The sequence below is a fragment of the Dendropsophus ebraccatus genome, chromosome 10, assembly GCF_027789765.1.
Source record: "Dendropsophus ebraccatus isolate aDenEbr1 chromosome 10, aDenEbr1.pat, whole genome shotgun sequence".
Classification (NCBI taxonomy): domain Eukaryota; kingdom Metazoa; phylum Chordata; class Amphibia; order Anura; family Hylidae; genus Dendropsophus; species Dendropsophus ebraccatus.
Genome location: NC_091463.1, coordinates 68,443,284 through 68,465,987, shown reverse-complemented (window position 1 = coordinate 68,465,987; position 22,704 = coordinate 68,443,284). Strand labels below are relative to the sequence as shown.

At 42.1% G+C, this 22,704-nt stretch overlaps 1 protein-coding gene across 1 annotated transcript in view; it reads left to right on the top strand.

Annotated features, from left to right (window-relative positions):
- Window positions 1-16,358, top strand: part of LOC138766419 (pinopsin-like) — a 46,825-nt gene extending 30,467 nt beyond the window's left edge. The window contains exons 3-4 of the mRNA XM_069944009.1: window positions 11,165-11,398; window positions 15,264-16,358. Coding sequence (XP_069800110.1) covers window positions 11,165-11,398; window positions 15,264-15,479 — 450 coding nt within the window. The 3' untranslated portion in view covers window positions 15,480-16,358. The remainder of the gene's footprint in view (window positions 1-11,164; window positions 11,399-15,263) is intronic.
- Window positions 16,359-22,704: the final 6,346 nt, after the last annotated feature.

The window sequence follows — 22,704 nt, the reverse complement described above, 5'->3', positions numbered from 1 at the left end:
ATTTCAGGCAGTATTTGGTCCTCATGTCAGGTCCTCATAGCAACCAAAACCAGGAGTGGATTGAAAACACAGAAAGGTTCTGTTCACATAATGTTGTAATTGAGTGTTTGGCCGTCATTTAATGGCAAATATTTCCTGTTATTTTAAAACAACGGCCGTTGTATTGAAATAATGGCAGTTATTTACCGTTATATGGCGGCCATCCACTCAATTTCACCATTGTGTGAACAGACCCTTTCTGTGTTTTTAATCCACTCCTGGTTTTGGTTGCTATGAGGACCTGACATGAGGACCAAATACTGCCTGAAATATACATAGTGTGTGAACCCAGCCTAGGTGTGGATTGCAATTAAGCTCTATTCACTTCAATGAAACTGAGCAGCAAAACCCGCCCAAGCTGGAGACAAGAGTGGGGCTGTCTCTGTAAGAAAGTGGCCATGTTTTTGTAGCGCTGGATAACCTTTTTAAAGAACATGGTTTTAAATGTATGCATCCGTAGGCATGTGAGAACCCAGCCTTAGTGCAGCTTTATAAGTGCACTAACCAGAACTGAAGACGAAGGCTTCACTGTCCCCAGCCAAAAGGCTAAGGTGTATGTGATTAAAGTAATTCTGACTGACGGCTGGCATCGCCAGTCAGCTCTGGTTAGTGGCTGGGGGGCTGGAGTCTCTGCTTCAATCATGCCCTTGGGCCGGGACTCTAGCCTCATCATCCTCGTTGCCTGAGATAGAACCTCAGTACCTCAATGTCCCTTGACCTAGCGTTTATCCTGATTGAATTCCTGGTTTCACGATTCTCGTTTTTGGCAGTTATCTGCTGACACTTAGGGCAGTTGCGGTAAGCAGACAGGGACAGCAGGGTGGGTGTCAGTGCTAGGGCCTCACCTGTCTCTTGTCCTCCAGTTCCATACCTGAGAGAGGCTACAGCTGTCTACTGTTTCCTGGACAACCCCTTTAAGCCTCTCTCCTTCCTCCATCCATGTATCGCTACCATACACCATTCATGTTCTTGAATCACCTTAAACCATCTAATTCCACTTTGTGACACAGTAGTAGGTCTCATAAATCACTGAATCGTCTGCTGTCTGTATTCTCCTTCTGATAACTGTAGAGGACATCTCTCCTATCCCTGGTCCTCCTGTTACTGCTAACTTTAGCTTCTTACCCGCCAAACCAAGACATCCTGCAAATTTAATTAACATTCTCTGTATGTCTTTTCTTGTCTCCTGTCCTATGTGTTCTGGAACTCGGTCAGTGTGCATCAAACTCACCTTCAGTCATGACTTTTTCATCCCAAACTTTCTTAACTTGCTGGCTGGAAACATGACTTCAACAGTCTCACACTGCTTCCACTTCTGCTCTAACTTATGGCGTTTAAAATTTATGGGAACTTATGGGAAAAAAGAGTACATGTTTTCATGCATGGTGGTTTCTAGGTCAAGTTCCATACGTCCCAGTTCCCCCCAAAAGCTATGATCCCCAGGCTCATTTCTTGCTATTTTCAGGATAAAGTTGTAGATGCTATATGCTCTATTCCATGACCTTCAAGTACTTCAGGGCAGGGCACATACACATATGGTGTCAGTACACTGAAACCCTCTCACCCGGACCTCCAATTGCTCCTCGTCTCATATATGGGGGCTGCTCCCCGTCTCTACCGCCATCCAAACGGGCTCCGTCCTCTTGGCAGACCGTACTTTCCCTTACATGCACTGCCGCAGCTCCTACAGACTTCCTGACCTTGGTCACCTCCTCCTCCCCACGCCATTCAGAGCCTCTTACGTCTGCTGTCCTGCTGCCACACCGCTCCACTCCTCTACACTTACAGGGGCTGTCCTACTGATCCTCCATCTCCAGTCATCCAGCTCCTCCTCGCCTGCAGCCCAACCCCATTCTCAGCAGGACTAGCCGCACCGGATCCCAAGCATTCCGTCTCTCCCCCGCAGCCATCGTGTGGCTAGGAATCAAACACCACTCGGCGTGACGTTAGTACGTCATCCCGCATGCACCACACCCTCCTCCAATCAATGGTTGTTTCTAGGTACCTTCTACAGTACCCTCACACTTATTTCCCTCATTTTCCATCCACACCCTCAGACCTTTCCGCCCGTTCTTCTTGCAAGTTATGGTTATCTAATGCTCTCCAAGCTTCACCTGCCAGATACTGATCTTTTTGATATCTGGCTTCTTCATTATTGTAGGTGTTTGTAACACTGACAACTCAATCCCACAGTCTGCTATTCAGTTTCTATCTTAAACATACTCCCTAGGCCTTTTACAACTTAATCATTTTCCAGCGCATGATGATGGGAATTCGCTTGATCAAGTTTTCTTCTGTGCTCCTTTTCAGACTATATTAACCCCTTCTTCCTCTGTATGACCACAGCCTACACCTCTTTACTATCATTAAACTTATTTCCAAAAATTTACAAACTTCAAGGTGTCTGGAAAATAAAATTGAAATAGCTCGATGTCACTAATATAACAAGTGGTTTCTCCACAAAAAATGGCACTTTTTACTGTAGTTGCAAATTTATTTAACCCATTCATGAAACGCATCTTTAGTATCTAGTAGGGCACCTTTCTGATGTTAATACATTGTTTTACTATAGTTATATTACCTTATAATTTGACTTTATTAAAATAAATGCGTGTTTTTGTTTTTTTTTAATTTACAAATGCACTTCCATTGAGTGGCAGTGATAAGACGCCTCATGGCCCCCTCTACTGCCTCTAACATCTTTTTTAAGAACTGTAAGGCTTTCTAAGCCCTGCAGTTCCTGATCCCCCCTGCTCTGCTCAAGTGTCACACAGCAATAACAGAGCCGGTTGTCATTCCCCTGTGTACTGTATAGTTTTATATTGCAATGGTTTCCAGTTCATTAATGTTCACGGGTATGTGTGTTGCTACCACTATGACATGTAACTATGACTATTCAAGCCCTTATGAACTCTGTGACCTTTTTCAATTCCAAAGATCAAAAAACAAACAAGTATGCACAGGTTGCACATAAGGATATGTAGAAAAAAATCTTCTATTTACATACAGTGAAACGCCACACTACATTTAAAAACACTTAAAAAGGAAAAAAATATCACCTTTAGGCTATGTTCACACTACGTAAAAGTATGGCCGTTGTTGTCATCGGCAACAACGGCCGTACTTTATGCGCCTGTGAACATAGCCTTATCTGCTATGGAATCCCGTCCGGAGCGTATACATATCGTATATGCTCCGGCCGGGATCCCATGCGGACCTGCAAATAACTGACATGTCAGTTTTCTGCGGCTGCAATTCAGTGAATTGCGGCCGTAGGAAACCGCTTGCTTCATTGTGTGCTGTGGGGAGTTCTGATGTGGGCGCGCGCTGATGCGCCCGCATCAGAACCCTGCGGCCAGAATGATCTGTGCAGAGACCGGCCGTTCCGTGACCCGGCCGGGGTCACGGAACGGCCGGTCTCTCACGTTATGTGAACATAGCCTGAAGCCCCTATTCCACGAGTCGTCATAGAGGAGCAAACGAGCGCTGTCAGTGAGTGCGGGAAGGGCGACGGGGAGCTGCAGGGGGGCTGCCCGGGTGATCACTGATCGTCCGAGCAGCCCATAGGATATAGCAGTGTCTGCTGCCGACACTCCTATTCAACGGAGCGACGGCACAGATCGCTGCTATATCAGTCGCTTGTTTTTCAACATGTTGAAAAACAAGCGACTGCAACAATCAGCCGACATGAACGATGTCGGCTGATCGTTGCACTCTATTCCACGGAACGATTATCGTACGGCCGATATTCGTTCCATGGAATAGGGCCTTTACACTAGGTCTAGTAAGACCCAATGTGACCCCAATCACTAAGACAGAATGAAAAGAGCGTCAAATGACATTACGTTATGTGTCACGAAGGCTGCACACCACAATGAATATCAATAAAAAAAAAACGACAAGGGTGATCCGGCAGTATAGTATAAAACATAGAAACAAAGAGTCAGATACCAACAATAAAAACACTAACCCTTAGAGGACCGGGCCAATTTAAATTTTTGCATTTTTGTTTTTTCCTCCTTGTGCTTAAAAGGCCATAGCAGTTAATATTTTGGGCGATTACACATGCGGCGATAAAAAAAACATGTTTATTTAATTTTTTTTTTTTTATAACATGGGAAAAGGGGGGTGATTCAAACTTTTATTAGGGGAGGTTGTTTTTTATTAATTCCATCTTTTCTTTTTTTTACACTTATACTAGAAGCCCCCCTGGGGTTAGGGTTATACTTGTACAGTACACTGATCTCCCATTAAGATCTATGCAGTATAGTTATAATGCATAGATTAATGAAATTGGCACTCGATTGCTTTCGGCTGCTGCAGCCGAAAGCAATCGAGTGCCGAGCCGGGATCAGCTCCATTACGGCACAGACCCCAACAGGGTAAGGACCCGGGGGGGGGGGGCGATCCTCCCACTAGACACCAGGGAATAGGCTGCAAGAAGTATTCAGATGCAGCTGTCAACTTTGACAGCTGCATCTGAATACTTAATTAGTGGTCACAGCAATCGGACCGTACCCCGGGCTACAAGCGGCACCCGGGGCTGTGGCGGTTAAGAGTTCTGAAGTCCCCCTAGGCGACCCAGGAGGTACGGGTACGCCCAGAGCTGTCTAAAGATTAAGTGTCACTGTAGTTTTAATCAATAGAAATCAATAGTACAGGCGATTTTAAGAAACTTTGCAATTGGGTTTCTTTCGACAGGTCCCCCCTCCTCTCTCTCATCCACTGCTCATTATCAGGAAATCTCGACTCTTTTACATCAGTCGAGCCCTGTGTAACCTATGGAGAGGGTACGGGGGAGGAGGGAGATAAGTCGCCAGCAGAGAACAAGTGGGAGCTGTGTGAAAGTCGGTATTCTGAGGTCAGAGAGGTCAGTGCTGACTTCAGAGTTGATAGCCCGGTTATGTACCTGTAAATTAACTCTTTGTTATCCTGTTTTGGTGCCTCATCTCCATAGAGAACCATGAAGACTGCTTTTTTATGATAAAAATGCATTTTGGGCTAATAAACCCAATTAAAAAGTTTCTTAAAATTGCCTGTACTATTGATTTCTGCAAAAAAAAAAAAAAAATTAAACGATAGTGACACAGTGAAATCTTGGCAGTCTGCTCCACTCACTGGGCAAGAGGTAAATCTCCATCTCTCTACAAGTCCTAGTATAAGCCATGATACCTAGGTATCTGTAAGTGTGGCAATAAAGCCTGTGGGAGGAAATGTGAAAGTCGTATCCCTGGGGTGGAAAGACACCCCACGCGTATCACTCCCCACCAGAGCTTCATCAGCTTCGTCAGAACTCCGGTGGGGTGTTCTGCAACTGACCCATAGCGTGTAAAAAACAATTAAAAAACATGTACATTGTTTCCTACGGGAACACACAGCTCGGTTCTCCAACAGGAACAGCCTTTCAGAACCAATTAAGTTCGAGAACAAAGCTATTACTGTATGTTAATAAATAGTGCAATACTAAACTATATATATAAACAAGTAGCCACAAAAGTAAAAAAAAAAAAAAAAGTGCCAGTGCTAAAAAAAAAGAGCCTATGCAAAAAGAACAACTGTGACATTGGGTCTAATTGGTTGTGTGTTAGTAGAATATTTTTTCTACATGACCTATCATGAAGTGCAATCCATGCATATATTCTTGTCGTTTGATCTTTGGAATAGTACATTTTTCCAGCATGTGGGTTAGCACTCAGCTTTTTGTTATTAGTGGCGCCCGCTAGGTGTTTAGCTTATCTCTTGAGCCTTGTCCTTCTTAAAAATGCCACGTGTCAGTGGTAACATTTAAAGGAGCTGTAAAACATGGGCAGTACGTGAACTTCCCTCATGTTTTACTGCTACGATATGGTCTGCATTACTCCAGCATTTACAGTAAAATAAAACTATCCTATTGGATTGATATATTCTGTTACTTATAGTGTAGGGAATTGTAAGGACATAATCGCTACATTAGGCTATGTTCACACTATGTAAGTTCTGCAGAAATAATGTCCGTGATTTCTGTGGTACTTGCGTAGTGCTGCAGGCTGAGGGAATATACGCATAGTATACACTTTGGCCGTGATCCCTAGTGGCACCGTAGAAAACTGACATGTCAGTTTTCTGCGGTAGCTATTCAGTGAATAGCAGCCACAGAAAACCCTGTCAGTGCACACAATGGAGCGAGCGGCTCCGGCTGCATGCTCCATTGTGTGCTGTGGGGAGTTCTGATGCGGGCGCCCACGGATGCGCCCACATCAGAACTCCAGAACTCAGAAGCCAGGATGATCTTTTCTGAGACCAGTCTCTTACATTGTCTGAACATGGCCTTAGGCTGAATGTAACAATCATCCCTCTAAACCTGTCCTAAAGGCATCATCCCTCCAAATCTGTCCTAAAGACATGTCAAAAGTTTTGATGGGGGTGGTCTGAGTTTTTCGACCCCTATTGATTGCTAGGACCAGCAGGAATAAGTGCACAGCCAAAAGAAGTTTGTGCCCACACACACTCACACACACACACACACACTGTGCACAAGACAGGAGATTGATAGTTGTCTAAACATTTAGACCCCCCCCACACACACACACACCCACACCCACAAATGAAAAATGTTGACCATGCCCATTCCAGCTCACAGAGCATTGCCTGGCCTGTTTTCCCGTCCCAGCTATAAGCAGGATTCTGTATGTCTGGATTTGCAGCCTGTGAATGTAAACAAGACAGCAAACCTTTCTTGGTAGGGAAATGAACCATAAAGTATACAGAAAAGCTGTAAGCCGTATAGAGTGATTAACCATTATTTACATAAATCTGCTTCAATGAGCATTTAAAACAATTATAAGAAATCTGTGGGCCGACTGACATGTACTGTGTTTTTTTTTCCCTTCCCTTTGGAATTGCTCCAACATAGATTATCAGCTTAAGAAAACAATATTGGCTTCAATGTTCTGGGCTTTCAGTATAAACACTGTATGTAAAATGAACAGCCAGCAGGGGGCAGATGTACGGTTATAATACTCCGGGATCTTGCCTAGATGCTTGTCATAAGGTCTTCAGTACTTAACATTTTTTTTAATATGTATATTTTAGTTTATTTAGAATGTTATAACATAGGCGTGACAATCGATTATTCTTAAATGCATCATCAGAGAATGAATTTTGTAAATGTTGTGTACATCATTTTTAAGAATTTTTATTTCTCTTTTTCTCCATTTTACTATACTTTATCTATATTGTAAAATAATCCAGAAACATTGCAGCTTTCAGCTTCTCCTTACCATCACAGAAAGCAAGAGGTGATACCAGTATTATATAAAATAAGATTTCAACATTCAATTGGGCCATTAACAATAGATGATCCATGCTCAGCCTCCCCCTCCATGCAGAATGACCTTTGCAAAGGTTACATATCACCCCATTAGAAATCTCTCCCATAGAAGTGAATGGGTCAGGTCCTGTCTGTTGTCCGTATGTCTATGTGGCTAGCTGTAAAGCATATCTCTAAATGATGTAAAAAAAAAAACAGCTCAGGTGAGAGGTTTGCCTCCATAATAATGTACCAAATATGAAATTAAAAATAATGATCAGAAAACAGAAACAGGTTAGGAAAAAAAGAACATGTTTCTATGCCTGGCTCCAAAAAAAATCTACATTCCCTTTAAGGACTTTATATTAGTATTAGGATCTACATTTATTTAGTACCAATTTTTCCTTTTCCCCATGTATCTCAATAGCCTATTCTTGCATGTAGTTTCGGATCAATAGGAGCCATGTATAAATGCTCTCATACTGTCTGACAGATCCTCTATTATTGAGGGCTGACTGCTGAAGTGTGTAGGGGACTGCAGGGTAGTGTAACCGAGTGTTAAAGCCTGATTAAGATTAATGAGGAAACACTTCAGATTCTGATGCTATCTGTTCTACATAACACTATGTAAATGAAAACATGAGGCCCTTCTTTTCGCTAAAGATTCGACTAGGGGACTGACTATATGTCCTCCTCCTCCTCCTGCCCCATGCAGCCGCCGGGGTCCTTGTGCAGGGACCCGGCGCTGCTGCTAGTTCGGCCCCTGGGGGCGCCTCACCTTCCTCCGCTCCTGTCTCTCACTGTGCCGAGGCGGCGCGCATGTCCCCGCCTCCTAGGGCGCGCGCGGCGGCTGTCTCAGATTTAAGGGGCCAGTTCCGCCCCTAATTGGTTGCTGCACATCACACTCTCTTATAAATTCCAGCTCTGCCCCACTACAGGTGTTGGAGCCTCTTCATGCTTCCCATAGCGTTTGGCCCAGCTCCCTGTTGTTCCTGATTCCTGACCACTACCTGGTCCCTAGTCCTTGTTCCTGATTCCTGTCCGCTACCTGGTCCCTAGTCCTTGTTCCTGATTCCTGTCCGCTACCTGGTCCCTAGTCCTTGTTCCTGATTCCTGTCCGCTACCTGGTCCCTAGTCCTCGTTCCTGGTTCCTGCTCCTCTGTTACACTATTGCTCCTGTGTTCAGCCTGCCACCTGCGGTTACGCCTACAGACCTCTGCCAGCACCATCTCCTGCCTACTGCTCCTGCCACGCCTCGCCTGCCGTCACTAGCAACCAAGCCAGGGGTAGCGACCTGGGGGTCGCCTGCCGCAGCAAGTCCATCCCGCCTTACGGCGGGCTCTGGTGGAAACCAGCGGCCCCTTAGACTCCGCTCCCTGGTGAGGTTAGTGCCATCGCTAGTGACGGTCCAGTGGATCCACTACTCCAGGCGTTACACTATACAGAAGCCTGTCTAAGATTCTGAACCCCCCTGTACAATTTGAAAACTATCTATATTGTGACATATAGTTGTTGAACTTGTTGGGAAAAATTCAATTTAAATTGTATTTAAATAAACATGTCACCCCAGGATATATAACTGAATATAGTGTTATCACTAACAGTACCGGCTTCAGTGGATTTTAGTGATTTAGTGTTAAAAATAGAACTACAAAATATGTATTGTCTCCAGCTGCCTCTCTCCTGAGAACGTACATCATCCTCTGATGTCATAGGAGGCTTGGCTAGATCTTGTCTCCAAGCTTTATCCCCATCCCCTTGAGTGATGTCACTACTTCTGACCAGCCCCTTCAGCCTACATCACCATCTCCACTGTCATATACACCGATATATATTTATTGGGACATTTATTTTATGTAGAGTGAATTGTGTTCACAGCATGATGCCACAGAAAAAAAGCAGACAGGAAGAGAATGCAACAGGTGCTGCAACTCTTGCTGATTTTGCTATAGTCTGGAGGGAAATTAGACAGAGAACTGTTAGGAGTGCTGGGGAGGGGAGTAGACAGGCAAGGAACGCTATGATGAAAAGCAATACATTCTGTGAGCAACTGCTCAACCAGAAAGTACAGAACTAAGACCCTGAAAAAATGGATTGGTGGTTTCAGAACTGGGGAAGACAGCTATGAAATGCTTTATGCTTCTTCCATATTTAATTATTTAACCCAAATTCAGAGTACCCCTTTAAGTTTACTCTTTTTTCATTTTCTTTTAGGGTGCCTTCACCCATACCGACTTGCAGTGGAAATCTCACTGTGAGTTTTGCAGTGAGATCCGCTATGACCTAAGGTCCTGGCAGGCCCCTGTGACTACATACTCGCAGCAGTCTGTAGTGTAATGCAGCGTAATTCAGCCGTCCTCTTAACCCCTCCATCGGCTCCCGCGCTGTCTGTATATACATTACCTGTCTCCTAGCTGCACGGGGTCCCGGCTTCCTGCTCTCACGCCCAGCCAATCAGTGGCTGCGGCTGGGCAACACACTGATTGTTTGGGCAGGAGAGCAGGAAGTCGGGGGTGCGTGCAGCAAGGAGACAGGTATTGTATCTGCAGACAGTGCGGGAGCCGAGTGGGAGCGGATAAAGGGGTTAAGGGGGCGGCTGCATTACACACTCGCACCGCTGCGAGTATGAAGTCACAGGGGCCTGCCAGGACCTTAGCTCGTAGCAGATCTCACTGCAAAACTCGCAGCGAGATTTCCGCTGCAAGTCGGTATGTGTGAAGTCACCCTTAGGGTATGTTCACACTGAGCAAAATCGTTGGAATCCTTCCTGCCTCAGTGTCACATAGTGTCTCTATGGCAGGGCTCGCACGCCTCCGCTCCTGCCTCTCTCCGTACAAAGAAATGACATGTCAATTCTTCGAGCGGAGAGCAACAGAAGCGGAGGCGCACAAGCCCTCGCATAGAGACACTGTGTGACACTGAGGCAGGCAGGATTCCATGGTGGAGACTTATAACATTCATAAATCTTCTTTTGTATACTGTTGATCGGACCCACCAAACTTTTCGGGTCCATGTTTGTCTGGTGGCCATAGGACTGCATCCAACTTTTGCAGCTGCGAGGTATCAAATGCCCTTTTACATGGGCTGATTATCAGCAACAAGTGTTCCTAGGAATGCTCATACAGCTGATAAGCCACAGTAAAACTGTCAGCGATTAGCTCAGGAGTGGAAAAACGCCCATTTGTTGGCTGATTGGATCTTTTGTGTGGCAAGAGATCTGTGGCCGATGACAATTTTAAAGGAGTTGTCCAGCGAAAATCTTTTTCCTTTTATATCAACTGGTGTCAGAAAGTTATATAGATTTGTAATTTACTTCTATTAAAAAATGTCAATCCTTCCCATACTTATTAGCTGCTGTATGTCATGCAAGAAATGTTATTTTATTTTCAGTCTGACACAGTGCTCTCTGCTGACATCGAGACAGAAACTGTCCAGAGAAGGAGAGTTTTTTTTATGGAGATTCATAGAAAACCAAGACAAAGTTCCTGTCCCGGCCAGAGATGTCAGCAGAGAGCACTGTGTCGGACAAAATAAAACATTTCCTGCATGACATACAGCAGCTAATAAGTATGGGAAGACTTGAGATTTTTTAATAGAAGTAAAATACAAATCTATATAACTTTCAGACACCAGTTGATTTGAAAGAAAAAGATTTTCGCTTGACAACCCCTTTAATGGCCGCACGAACAATACAAATTGTTGGTGTGGCCCGCCTGCATGTATAGTTGTGCTGATTGGCGCCCATCACATAGAAGGACCTTTAGTGATTATAAAATAATGGTTCCGCTTGTCAATTGCTATAGATATCTTTACATTATTTCTGTTGTTTTTCCCCAGATGTGCAGATTTAACCTCACAACCGCCCAGAAGAGAGAACACCATCTATTATTTATGATAGTGTGCATGGTCACCTGCTATTTATTCTGCTGGTTACCTTATGGTTTAGTCTCCTTGATCACAACATTTGGAAAGCCTGGAACAGTCTCGCCCACAGTCAGTATCATACCGTCCATTCTCGCCAAGAGCAGCACTTTTCTTAATCCTCTAATCTATATTTTTATGAATAAACAGGTAAGACTTAAGAGAGCTTTGGAGTCCATCATACAGTGATTTGTATATATATATATATATATATATATATATATATATATATATATATATTATATGTAAATGTAATTGTTTTTCTATTCTGCATATATATTATGTTTGCAATAGATGTGCATTTAGAATGTCTATCTCTTCTGGGAATCAGATCTATGGTGGCTGTAATGCTTTCTCCAGGATTTACTGTGGTTTTTAAAAGATATATCCATGAGAATAAAACACATATTTATTATGCTCAATGCAAGGTAATTACCATATAAGCTTCCTAAAGGGCACCTGTCATTGTGCGCTTCTCCACAGTGCAGCCTGGAGATGCAGCTCACACAGGAATATCAGGTTGGCAATACAACTGTCCACTCTGGATGAATTTGGTGCACAAACCCTATTAGAATAGAACTTGCTGGGTGTGGGACGTTGTCTCAGCAGTGTGTTCAGTGGTGTAAAGGCCAGAAAACAAGGACAGTGTAGACATGGAAACATGATATAGTCTGATGAGTTTTTCAGTGTCTTATAGATTTCCCACTTCTATCCAAGTGTATGACTATGTTCACATTAATTAAAAAAATTTATTTTTTTTTACTTAATTGACGTCCGTTATTACAGCATTTTAATTGACCTCAATGGAATACATTGTAGTCAATGAAATGACGGACACCCAATGCAAACAGTGTATTAAATGACGGACGTTGTCTGCGTGCAAAATCTATTTTTTAATATGTTATTACGTAAGCAAAGTTAGACAAATTCCTAATGTACACTATATATGGGAAATGCACATATAGTGTCACTACCCAGGTGTATGTACCTGAAGTGTGAAGTGTCCAGCATGGGGCGCAGTATATGAGGAAGTATAGAAGTAGAAGTCTATGTAGTGGCATCATCCCCACCCCCCATGCTGCCCAGTGCCCATGTGATCTCCCTCCCTCTCTGTGCTGCCCGGTGCCCGTGCGATCCCAACACAGGGAGGGAGGGAGATTGCACAGGCACCAGGCAGCATGGAGGGGGGGATGATTCCACTACATGCCTCCACGGCGCCACGTCAACAGGTCACTGACAGTGGCCAGACTTCATTTTCTTACGGCTTCCTGATATGTCACAACCCTGGAGAAAAGTATCCACTCTGGTTGAGCGGGCATCCCATAAGGTGGTTTGTGATGTTGCAGAAGTAGGAGGTTCAGGAGGCCGTTGGGGATCTGTGACTAGTCATTCAGCGTTGCAGTATACATTCTTTATTATGTCTCTGCACCCTCTGCCTGCACTCCATTTTTCGTGTTTGCCTAAGTTATCTTTTAAAGGGAACCAATCTCTAAGATTTAGTGTTGTGTTATAATGTTATAAAGCATTCTGCAGTCTTCCCTACCATATAAGCTGATTGATTGTCTCCCTTAAAACTGAGTTTTACTCCTCCCTGCACTGTATGCAAATCATCGCTAACTAGTCATGTGGGCGCTGTCTCTCCCTGAACCATGTGGTCACTCCCCTCTGCAATGTAATCCCACCTCCTGCCGGGATTCTGTTGACAACTGGGTGTTACCATTCCCCTTGTGAGGTCAGTGAGGTTACTCAGGTGTTCTAAGAAAAGATGATCCATGCATGGAGCATGGAGAATACAAGTTTTTACTGAAACTGACAGGTCGGGAGAGGTGACAGTTTAAGGTTCAGAGGTTTGGGGTGAACAGGTATATGGCTAATAGTTTTTTTTGGAAAACCACTTTCATGTGTATAACTACTTTCTAAAACTGTTCTTTTTTATGATTACTTTTATGACTGCTTTTGCTTTGAATCTACACCGAGATTATTGTATCTCTTTGTTCCATTATTCTGAAAGTGATTGGCAGTAATCTAGTAGATACTGGATGTATGTGTAAACGTTAGCACAGGGAAAAAAAAACTTGAATGCATTATATTTAAACTGAGCCATTGAAAGTCTCCTATTAAATTATTCATCCCTTTTGGTGTTTTGTTGCATTACAACCTGCAATTAAGTGGATTTTAATGCGGATTGTAAGTAATGGACCTGATAAAAGTGTCAAAATATTTAGTTTGAAAAGTAAATAAAATCCCAGAAAATAAGTGCAAAATGTCACATTTTGAGATAATGTAATGCATAAAATGGCTAAGTACATATGATTGCTGTCGGCTGAATGCTCAGCCAGCTAATAGTTATTCCCAACAAGTCCCTATAAACACGCATGCTAGAGCTTTGCTTACATTCAGTGTACTTAAAGGGGTATACCACTCAAATATAACTTTCGATAAGGTGCTGGCCATTGTGAGAATAACAGTTCCTTTCATGCTTGTTATTATATATTCAGTCTCCTTCCCCCAGTATTGAGCTTCTGCTTTTTGCTGAAAACATAAAAATCTGTGTATGAGCCTTTCTCTCTGTCTCCCCCTCCTCCCCCCTCCCTTCTGAAACAGCTGATGTAAACAAGTCCCTGGCGTGCTTTATCTGCAACATTGTAGCGTCTTTGTAATGCTGGGAGGATTAATCACAATGAGTTCATCAGCAACTTAAACCTCACAATAACCATCTAAGTAGTCCAAAGAAGCTACAATGTTGCAGATAAAGCCAGTCAAGGAGTCAGTATTATGCTAGGAGTGGGGAAAGTGTTTGAATATTTTCGACACTGTAGTGGCACAGCCGCGCTCCTGTATACCACAGTTTGTAGTTCTACCCATTCCACATCCTCACATTCATCACCCACTATAGATTAATAGATTTTATTAATAGATCTTCAGTTCAGGATCCTCTTCATAGTCAGAGCAATAAACCGGTGCACAGAGTATTTTTTTGGAGTACCAAATATGTCTAAGCCATAACCAGAAAACCCATTAATTTCAATAGACACCATTTCATGCTTGTTATCCCATATGGTGACACTGCAGATAAATGAAATAGTTTCTGCCATGGTACTTACATTTCGGAGACCCTTTAAACAAAAATAGGTTAAAAAACAAGACCTTATTTTATATCTGTAGACATTGAATGTCAGATTAATTCACAGTAAATTTCTTTCCCGGACAGAGTTGTCCAACAATTAATTCTCTCCCCCTCCCACTACACCCTTATAACTATAACCCCTCCTGCAAAAGGAGATAGAGCTGGATGAATTCCTAGCTAGAGTGTACACAGAAACATGAAGTCCATAGCAGGATGCACGCCAGACAGAAAGTTAGACTTATGAAGACAACAGAGCAGACAGATTTCAGTAAAAGGAGAAGGAACGCATGAAAGACCACAAAAAGGTATAATAAGTATAATATTGTCATGAAGGCTGGGTTCTCACTACGTTTTTGCAATCCATTATTTCCATCCGTTTTTAGCAAAAAACGGATGGAAAAAAACAGATGCATTTGTGTGCATCCGTTTTTCTATTGACTTCCATTATAAAATAAATCGATCAAAACGGATCAGTTTTTTCTTATGTACACAAAAACGTAGTTGACCTTATTTTTCTGTCCGTTAAAAAAAACTGATCCGTTTTTTTTATAATGGAAGTCAATAGAAAAAGGGATCACAACGGATGCAACGGATGCACAACGGATGTTTTTTTGCAAAAAAAACAGATGGAAAAAAAAGACGGATTGCAAAAACGTAGTGTGAACCCAACCTAATCAAAAAATATTTTAATTTGTTGGACAATTAAACAAAAGTTTCAACCCCTTTAACTTGCTATAAGTTTTCTTATTGTACCCAAGTTTCACACAAGTCAATGAATGTATTGCTTATTATAAATCACACAGAATTCTTTACTTCTCTTTTGATGTTTTTGGCTTTTATTGTTTTCAATTTCCCATTCTACTCACTTTCTATTGCTTTTCATTTCAGTTTTACAGGTGTTTTTTATCTCTCTTGAAATGTGAATCAGAACTACCTGACAGTGACTTAACATTAAATTCGAAGCACTCCAAAGACCTTCACATTAAAGAAAACGGCAGGATCCAGCACGGCTTTAAGCAGGCATTGCCAAGGAACGACACAATGTCTTCGCCCGGAAAGCAACAAAAACTGACTCTCGTAGTTCACTACATAGATTATAGATGAGCTTTAATGTCAAACCGCCTGCTGCTTAATCACATAAGTGATTTGTAGATCAAAAGAAGCAAATGTAAAAGGGCCAAAACGGAGTTTGGAGAAGAATTGTCTGAATAGAGTGTGTACGCAGCGCTCATTACGTGATACATCAGTGTGGGACCATCATCATTACTGAGAGTGGTGGGAGTTGGCTGTTTATTAACACAATAATATTGGCACCATTTTATTACAAAGTGTTTCCTTTGTAATTTTATAAAAAGGAGAAGGCTGATGTCACCGTTTAGGGTCAATAAAATATCAGCTTATACTGTATGTATTCAAACTTAGAAGACCTTCAAACAACCACAGGCTTGTCCTATATTTTAATCGGGGCAGTAGTCAAAATATGGCTGTGATTACATGGAAGGATCTAAGTACCATATGTTCTAGATTAACATATGTTGAATGTTCACCTCCGATGAAACCCTCTTGAGGATATCTGAGGTCCAACGAAACGCCATCCTTATGTAGATATATGGATAGTAGCTATGGAGTCGTATAAGGAAAGAGGAAACTGATAGTGTTTTCAGAAACGACCTACTTAGAGGATTCCATAAAGATTGAACTCATTGCATCTCATATTGTCAATGTGTGCTCTGGGAATGGATTACATGTTACACGTGATATATTCCTGCATAGAGAGATTGCTATGAAACATTATACACCTTGCCAGGGTCTTACTGTTTCTAGTGTGTTGGATCATCCAGGTTTACTGTGATGGTGCTTCACCTCTATGGATGATGCTTGTTTACCATTTCAGTGCCGTAGAAGAGAACAAAAATTACAGCGTTACAGTAAGTATATGTATAATAAAGGTGCACCTCTCACGAGACATATGTATTATAACCAAAACCATCTACAAGTTATCTTTAAATAGTGAGGTGTGTCTAGCACTCTTGTGCATGAAATAAAAAACTTTATTCAATTTGTTAAAAAAAAAAACTTACAGGACAGTAAAAAATAAAAGCAACATGTCCCTGGTTCAAAGTAAAAGAAACAACGCATTAATTGGGATCCTTACTCAAGGGGGAGTAATTTAATAATAGGTCTGAAATGTGTCGGCCATGTTTGAAACTTGGACATGTTGCTTTTATCTTTTTAGCATTAAAAGGGTTGTCCAGCGAAAATCTTTTTCTTTCAAATCAACTGGTGTTAGAAAGTTATATAGATTTGTAATTTACTTCTAATAAAAAATCTCAAATCTTCCCATACTTATTAGCTACTGTATGTCCTGTAGGAAATGTTTTTTAATTTTCAGTCTGACACAGTGCTCTCTGCTGCCATCTCTGGCCGAGTCAGGAACTGCCCAGATCAGGAGAGGCTTTCTAAGGGGATTCTCATAGAAAGTTTCTCCTACTCTGGAGAGTCCCTGTCTTGGCCAGAGATGTCAGCAGAGAGAGCACTGTGTCAGACTGAAAATAAAACAACATTTCCTGCAGGACATATAGTAGCTATAGATGAGCGAACCTGGAGCATGCTCGAGCCCATCCGAACCCGAACTTTCGGCATTTGATTAGCGGTGGCTGCTGAAGTTGGATAAAGCCCTAAGGCTATGTGGAAATCATGGATATAGTCATTGGCTGTATCCATGTTTTCCAGACAACCTTAGAGCTTTATCCAAGTTCAGCAGCCCCAGCTAATCAAATGCCGAAAGGTCGGGTTCGGATCGACTAGAATCCGAACCCGGTTTGCTCATCTCTAATAGTAGCTAAGTAGTACTGGAAGACTGTAGATTTTTTTTTTTATAGAAGTAAATTACAAATCTATATAACTTTTTGACACCAGTTGATTTTTTTTTATTAAACTTTATTTACATTTTTTTTCATTTCCTTTTCCCCCCCCCATAATTATATCACAAAATCACAATATCACAGTTAAATACAAAAAACAACAAACACAAAGAAAGGAAATTATTATCTCCCCCTACCCCCTCCCAAAAAAGAACCCGCCCCCCCCCAAAAAAAAAATAGAAAAGATTATCTTTTCACTTGACAATGATGCATAGAATCTCTAACCAAGAGACAATTTAATTACAAAACATTCAGTTTGTCTACCATTAGTCTGCCATTATACAAAATATCTGTGACATAATATGACAAACCAGAGACTGTTTCAAATACCCCCATCTCCTCACGAATCTCTTGCCAAGGTTACGTCCAACCTCAAAATCGGGAGAGACCATCTAATGGGAGCAATCCTGTCCCTCATGAGCTACTGTAGGCTGGAGAACAAAGGACACGGATACAGACTCTTTTAAAGAGTCAGAAAACAGGAAATCCTGTGTATCCCAGTCCATCTGAGCACTCACAGAGAGAAGGCAGTCATGTGATTGATGGACACATTGAGCTGTGACTCTCTGTACTGGCCGGAATTCCTGTGTTTAGTCTGTTTTTTTTTAAACCGGCACAAGTCAGAAAATCTGCCCTCAGGAGACTGGACCTGGATTTCTGGTAAGTACAGCTTTGTTTTACAGCATAACAACCAAAATAATGAATGTAAAGTGCAAACTTGCTTCATTTCACATCTACCGTTGATTAAGATTTTGAAAGTTATAACAACAGGTACAGTACACTTTAAGAAAAAGGTAAAAGTATTTTATTAAAGTGGACTTTTGCCCAGTCTATATAATGTAATTGGAGGGAGCAACTAAACATACATTGCACAGGAAAAACTAACTCTCAGGTTAAATTGAATCTAAGGTTTATGGTTCAAATTGATCCATAAGGGATTTGGCAATCCGAATAAGGCTGTGTGCACACTTAGTTTCAGTTGCTTTTTTCTGCCGTTTCGTCAGTTTTGAGTAGTTTTTTTGCATCTTACTATTTCTTTTCAGATGTTTTCCCTCCATTTTTTTGCCCTAGCAAATTCTAATATGTGAAAGCAAACTTTTATTGGGACATAACAGTGTTTAATGTCTATTTAAGACTGCCACCACATGCAGCAGTTCTCTTTAAGAGGAAACAAAAAGTTTCAAAAGGAACGAGAAATATACAGGAAGGACTTATATATATATATAAGTATATACTTTGGCTTCCTTCTGAATACACTTCTGGCCTTGGCTCAAAAACTGCAGTGGCTAAGGTTGAAAAAGAAAGTGTGTGACAGCAGATGTTTTTGGGACAGCAGATGTTTTTGTGGGTCTAGCTGTCTGTATAAAGTGTATTGGGCTCTCCTGACAGGGATGGAAAATCACTGCCCAACCTCTTTGTTCATGAAGAGATAAGCCGCAGTAAGAGCAGTCACGCTGCGGCTTAAGCGTCATATTACACAGAGCGATAATCAGCCGATTTGGCCCGATTCGGCTGATTATCGCTTGTGTGATTGAGAAAACGGTCACCCTATGAAACGATCATCGGGCAATCGTTCGTGGAGAGGTAATGCATTAACTGTTTGGGTAAGGGCTGCACAGACATGCACTGACTTAAAGGAGAAACCCAGTTAAAATGATGTTTTATATGTCATAGGTACAGGTATCACACTGAAGTTTGTGCTGTTGATCCACTACATACCTCCATAATAAAAGTGCTCTAAAAAGAAATAAACCCATTGGCTTAGCACAGAGACGTCCAATACATTCTGTCTCTGAGCAGTATGAAAGAGGTTTGAGTGCTTTATAAAACCCTGCCCTCCTGATCACTGGGGCTCTAAGAAAATAGGCTTCACCTATAAAATCTTCAAATATGGATCTATGACACATTAGATTGTAATTTTGACTAGATTCAGATAAAGTCACATAAAAGTGACGATAGCACATTTTCCAACGGAAGCTTGTATAAGACTAGAAGGGTATTTACCACATTCATTTATATTATGGACGAGGTTTTCTAGATAAATTCATCTAAAAAAAAAATTGGTAGCATAAGCAATGAAAGAAGGGATTTAGAGAGTTCTCATATACATAAGTATTTTGGTACATTTTTTGCACCAGTATCTGGCTATGTTCCCACTTTGTAAACATATCGGAGGAAGGCAGCCATCTTGTAACATAGACGGCCGCTAATAATGATCATGGTCATAATATTCATGGCCCTCTATATTACAAGATGGCCGACTTCGTCTGGTATGTTCCAGAAGTGGGAACATAGCCTACAGATGTAACCTCATAAGTGGGCAGTGGGAAACAATTTCCAAACTGACAGGGCCAAATTAGAATGGAATGGTTTGCACAGTTTCTGTGTTTTCAACCCACACCTGGTTTTGGTTGAAAAAAGACTGACCAAAAGAATGATGGAAATACTGTTTGAACATAGCCTACAATTGGGCTTGTAGGGGTTAGAAAAGATTCTGATCTGTTTGATTTATAGACCAGACAATGTAGCACAGAATCGTGACACTTTACGTAAGGTCAAAACAGTAATATGGGACCATGACAGGGCCCTGCTGAGTGGCAATGGGGAGGATGTAGGTGGGCAGTCAGCAATTAAAGTGTCACTGTCGTTTTTTTTTTGTTTTTTTTTCTTTTTTTCAGAAATCAATAGTTCAGGCGATTTTAAGAAACTTTTTAATTGGGTTTATCAGGAAAATATGCCATTATCTGCATTCAAAAAGACTTTCCCCAGGTCCCCGCATCCCTCCTCTCTCTCATTCACTGCTCATTATCAGTAAATTTCAATTAATTTACATCAAATGTGCCCTGTGTAATCTATGGAGGGGGAGGGGGAGTAGGGAGATTAGTCACCAGCAGAGAGCAGAGAACAAAGGATTATGTGTGAAAAGCCGGTATTCAGAGGTCAGAGAGGTCATTGCTGACTTAAGAGGAGATAGCTTGGTGATGTAGCTGTAAATTAACTCTTTGTTGCCCTGTTTTGGTGCCTCATCTCCCTCCACCCCTCCCCTCTCCATAGAAAACCATGAAGACAGGGGGAGAGCTTCAAACAGCTTTTTCATGATAAAAATGCATTTTTCAGTGACACTTTAAGTATTACTAGGGTAGGCCAGCCAGGGGTCCTACCTGGTAAGCATGGCCTGAAGACAGGCAGCAGGGGTTGCTGACATGAAATAAAGTATAGTGATTTGGGTCAGGTTTTTGATAATGTGAAAGGTGTCATTAGCCGCATTCAGAGACAAGTAAGGCCTGGGATTACTATTTTGGAGCAATTGGATTAGGTTAAATCCTTCAATGGACACTGTAGAAATATTTAAAAACCTGGTCAGCTGGAGTCTGGGTGTTGAAACCCTAACTGATTGCCAGAATGAGCTGGGAAAAGTGTTTGCTAAATGTGCTCTCCCCCAGCTCTGTGCCACAGAGTCATGTGCAAAGAGGGCAGGAAGAAAAGCACTGAGCTGCCTGTTTCTCTCCCTGCTTTTTTCTAGTGATTCCTCAGCGTCTAAACACTAAGATACCAGTAAATCATAACGTTTCACATATTTCTACAACATTAAGGTAATCTAACAGCATCTAAGTGGTGCGAAGTAATCCTCACGGTTTGGAGAGCCGGAAGAAGCACCTTTGCATGAAATGGCTGTCGCTCTTGTTTTATAACTATTAACTATTTTATACCTCATAAGTCTGTGCTAATAAAGCATCATTTTACTGTACTTAAAGGGAACCTGTCACCGGGGACGCGGGCACAGAGCCCACCCGACCCCCTGGTGCAGCCCCCGGATACTTACCCTTTCCGTCGAGTCCTGTTCCTGGAGCCGGTCCCAGGATGAAGATATCAGCACCTGAAGCCGTGCGCACGCGCCGCTGAGGTGTGTCCGAGGCCCATAGAGAATGACGCCTCCATTTATTCCCTATGGGCGTCAGACTCATCTCAGCGGTGCGTGCACATCTTCGGACACTGATATCCTCGTCCAGGAACCGGCTCCAGGAACGGGACTCATTGGAAAGGATAAGTATCCGGGGGCTGCACCGGGGGGTCAGACAGGCTCTGTGCCCATGCCCCCGGTGACAGGTTCCCTTTAAGGGTGCCACTGCCACTGAGCCGGGAGCCTCACTTGCAACTGCGGCGACAAGCAGGTAATGTATGCCGCGGGTGGCAGGGGGGGATTAAAGGGGCCGGGATACATACTCGCAGCAGAATAAAAATGTGAAGGGACAGTACAAGGCATGGTTTATCAACTAGGGGATATGGTGTGATTTAGCACAAAAGGGGGTGTAATCTGAAACGCAGCTCAAAAAAACTGACATAAAGTTGACCAACTAATAGGTGGTATAAAGTTACACAGCAATAGCTAAAAACTTATCAAACAGCATGGGCCACTGTGATACATCTCGCCCCCCTCAGACTGTCTAGTATAACGTTTACACTGTCTAGACTGAAGTACTGTATTACACAGGATTATAAAATCTGCCCCAATGCTTCAGGAAATGGTTAAGCATGATGATTATATTATGATGATAACTTTTTAGAAATTTTATTATTCCATCATTCTACACAAATGAAATTAAATTTTGAAATGCAATAAAAATGTCTCCATATTTCTTTGGACTGTCTCGTATTTATTGAGTTATCACATCAGAGATTATACTATCTTGTTTTGTAGTCTTTCTCTGCACACATCCATCCAGGCACTACCTTTGTTTCTGAGGGCTGGAGTAATGTTACAGCCAGCACAGTCTATAGTGTCCGTAAGCACTATGCACATTATAGAGGAATACATAAAGATAAAATGTAAGGTATATACTCTTTTTATATAGAACATATTGATAGCTTTTAGAGTACTTCCTTTTTCAACAAGCTTATTCATGATTTGGTTATTATTTTGAGACTAAATAAAAAAATGAAATTTTTCCATTTAATTTACTGATTCATCTCAATTCCCCCGCTGGCATTTTTCTTGGGTGCAGATGTGTGCAAGTATGTTCACAGTGCCATTTTTAAACCTCAGGGCAAATTTTAATAAAGTCGCTCAATCAGGCACAGAAGCATCTGATCCCGTTCGTAACGCCATTTTGATGAGCAACAACCTAGGGGGAGTGTGTACTATGGAGGCCTAGTGGGATGTCTGCCAGGATATCAGTTAAGGGCTGTAGTCCCTGTCATGGTCTGGTCATTCTTGTTTACTAAACTTCCCACATTTTTAGAGCTGGAACAGTGAAGAGGGGATTGCACTGGGGTGGGAGTGGTAGTAGTTTCCCAACAGTATTTCCTGTGTAAAGTCCTGGCTGGTGTAAGCAAGGTGGCATTGATGGTGAAGTGCAAATAATTGGCAAAACAGCTTGGGTAACTTAGAAATAATAACTAATGAT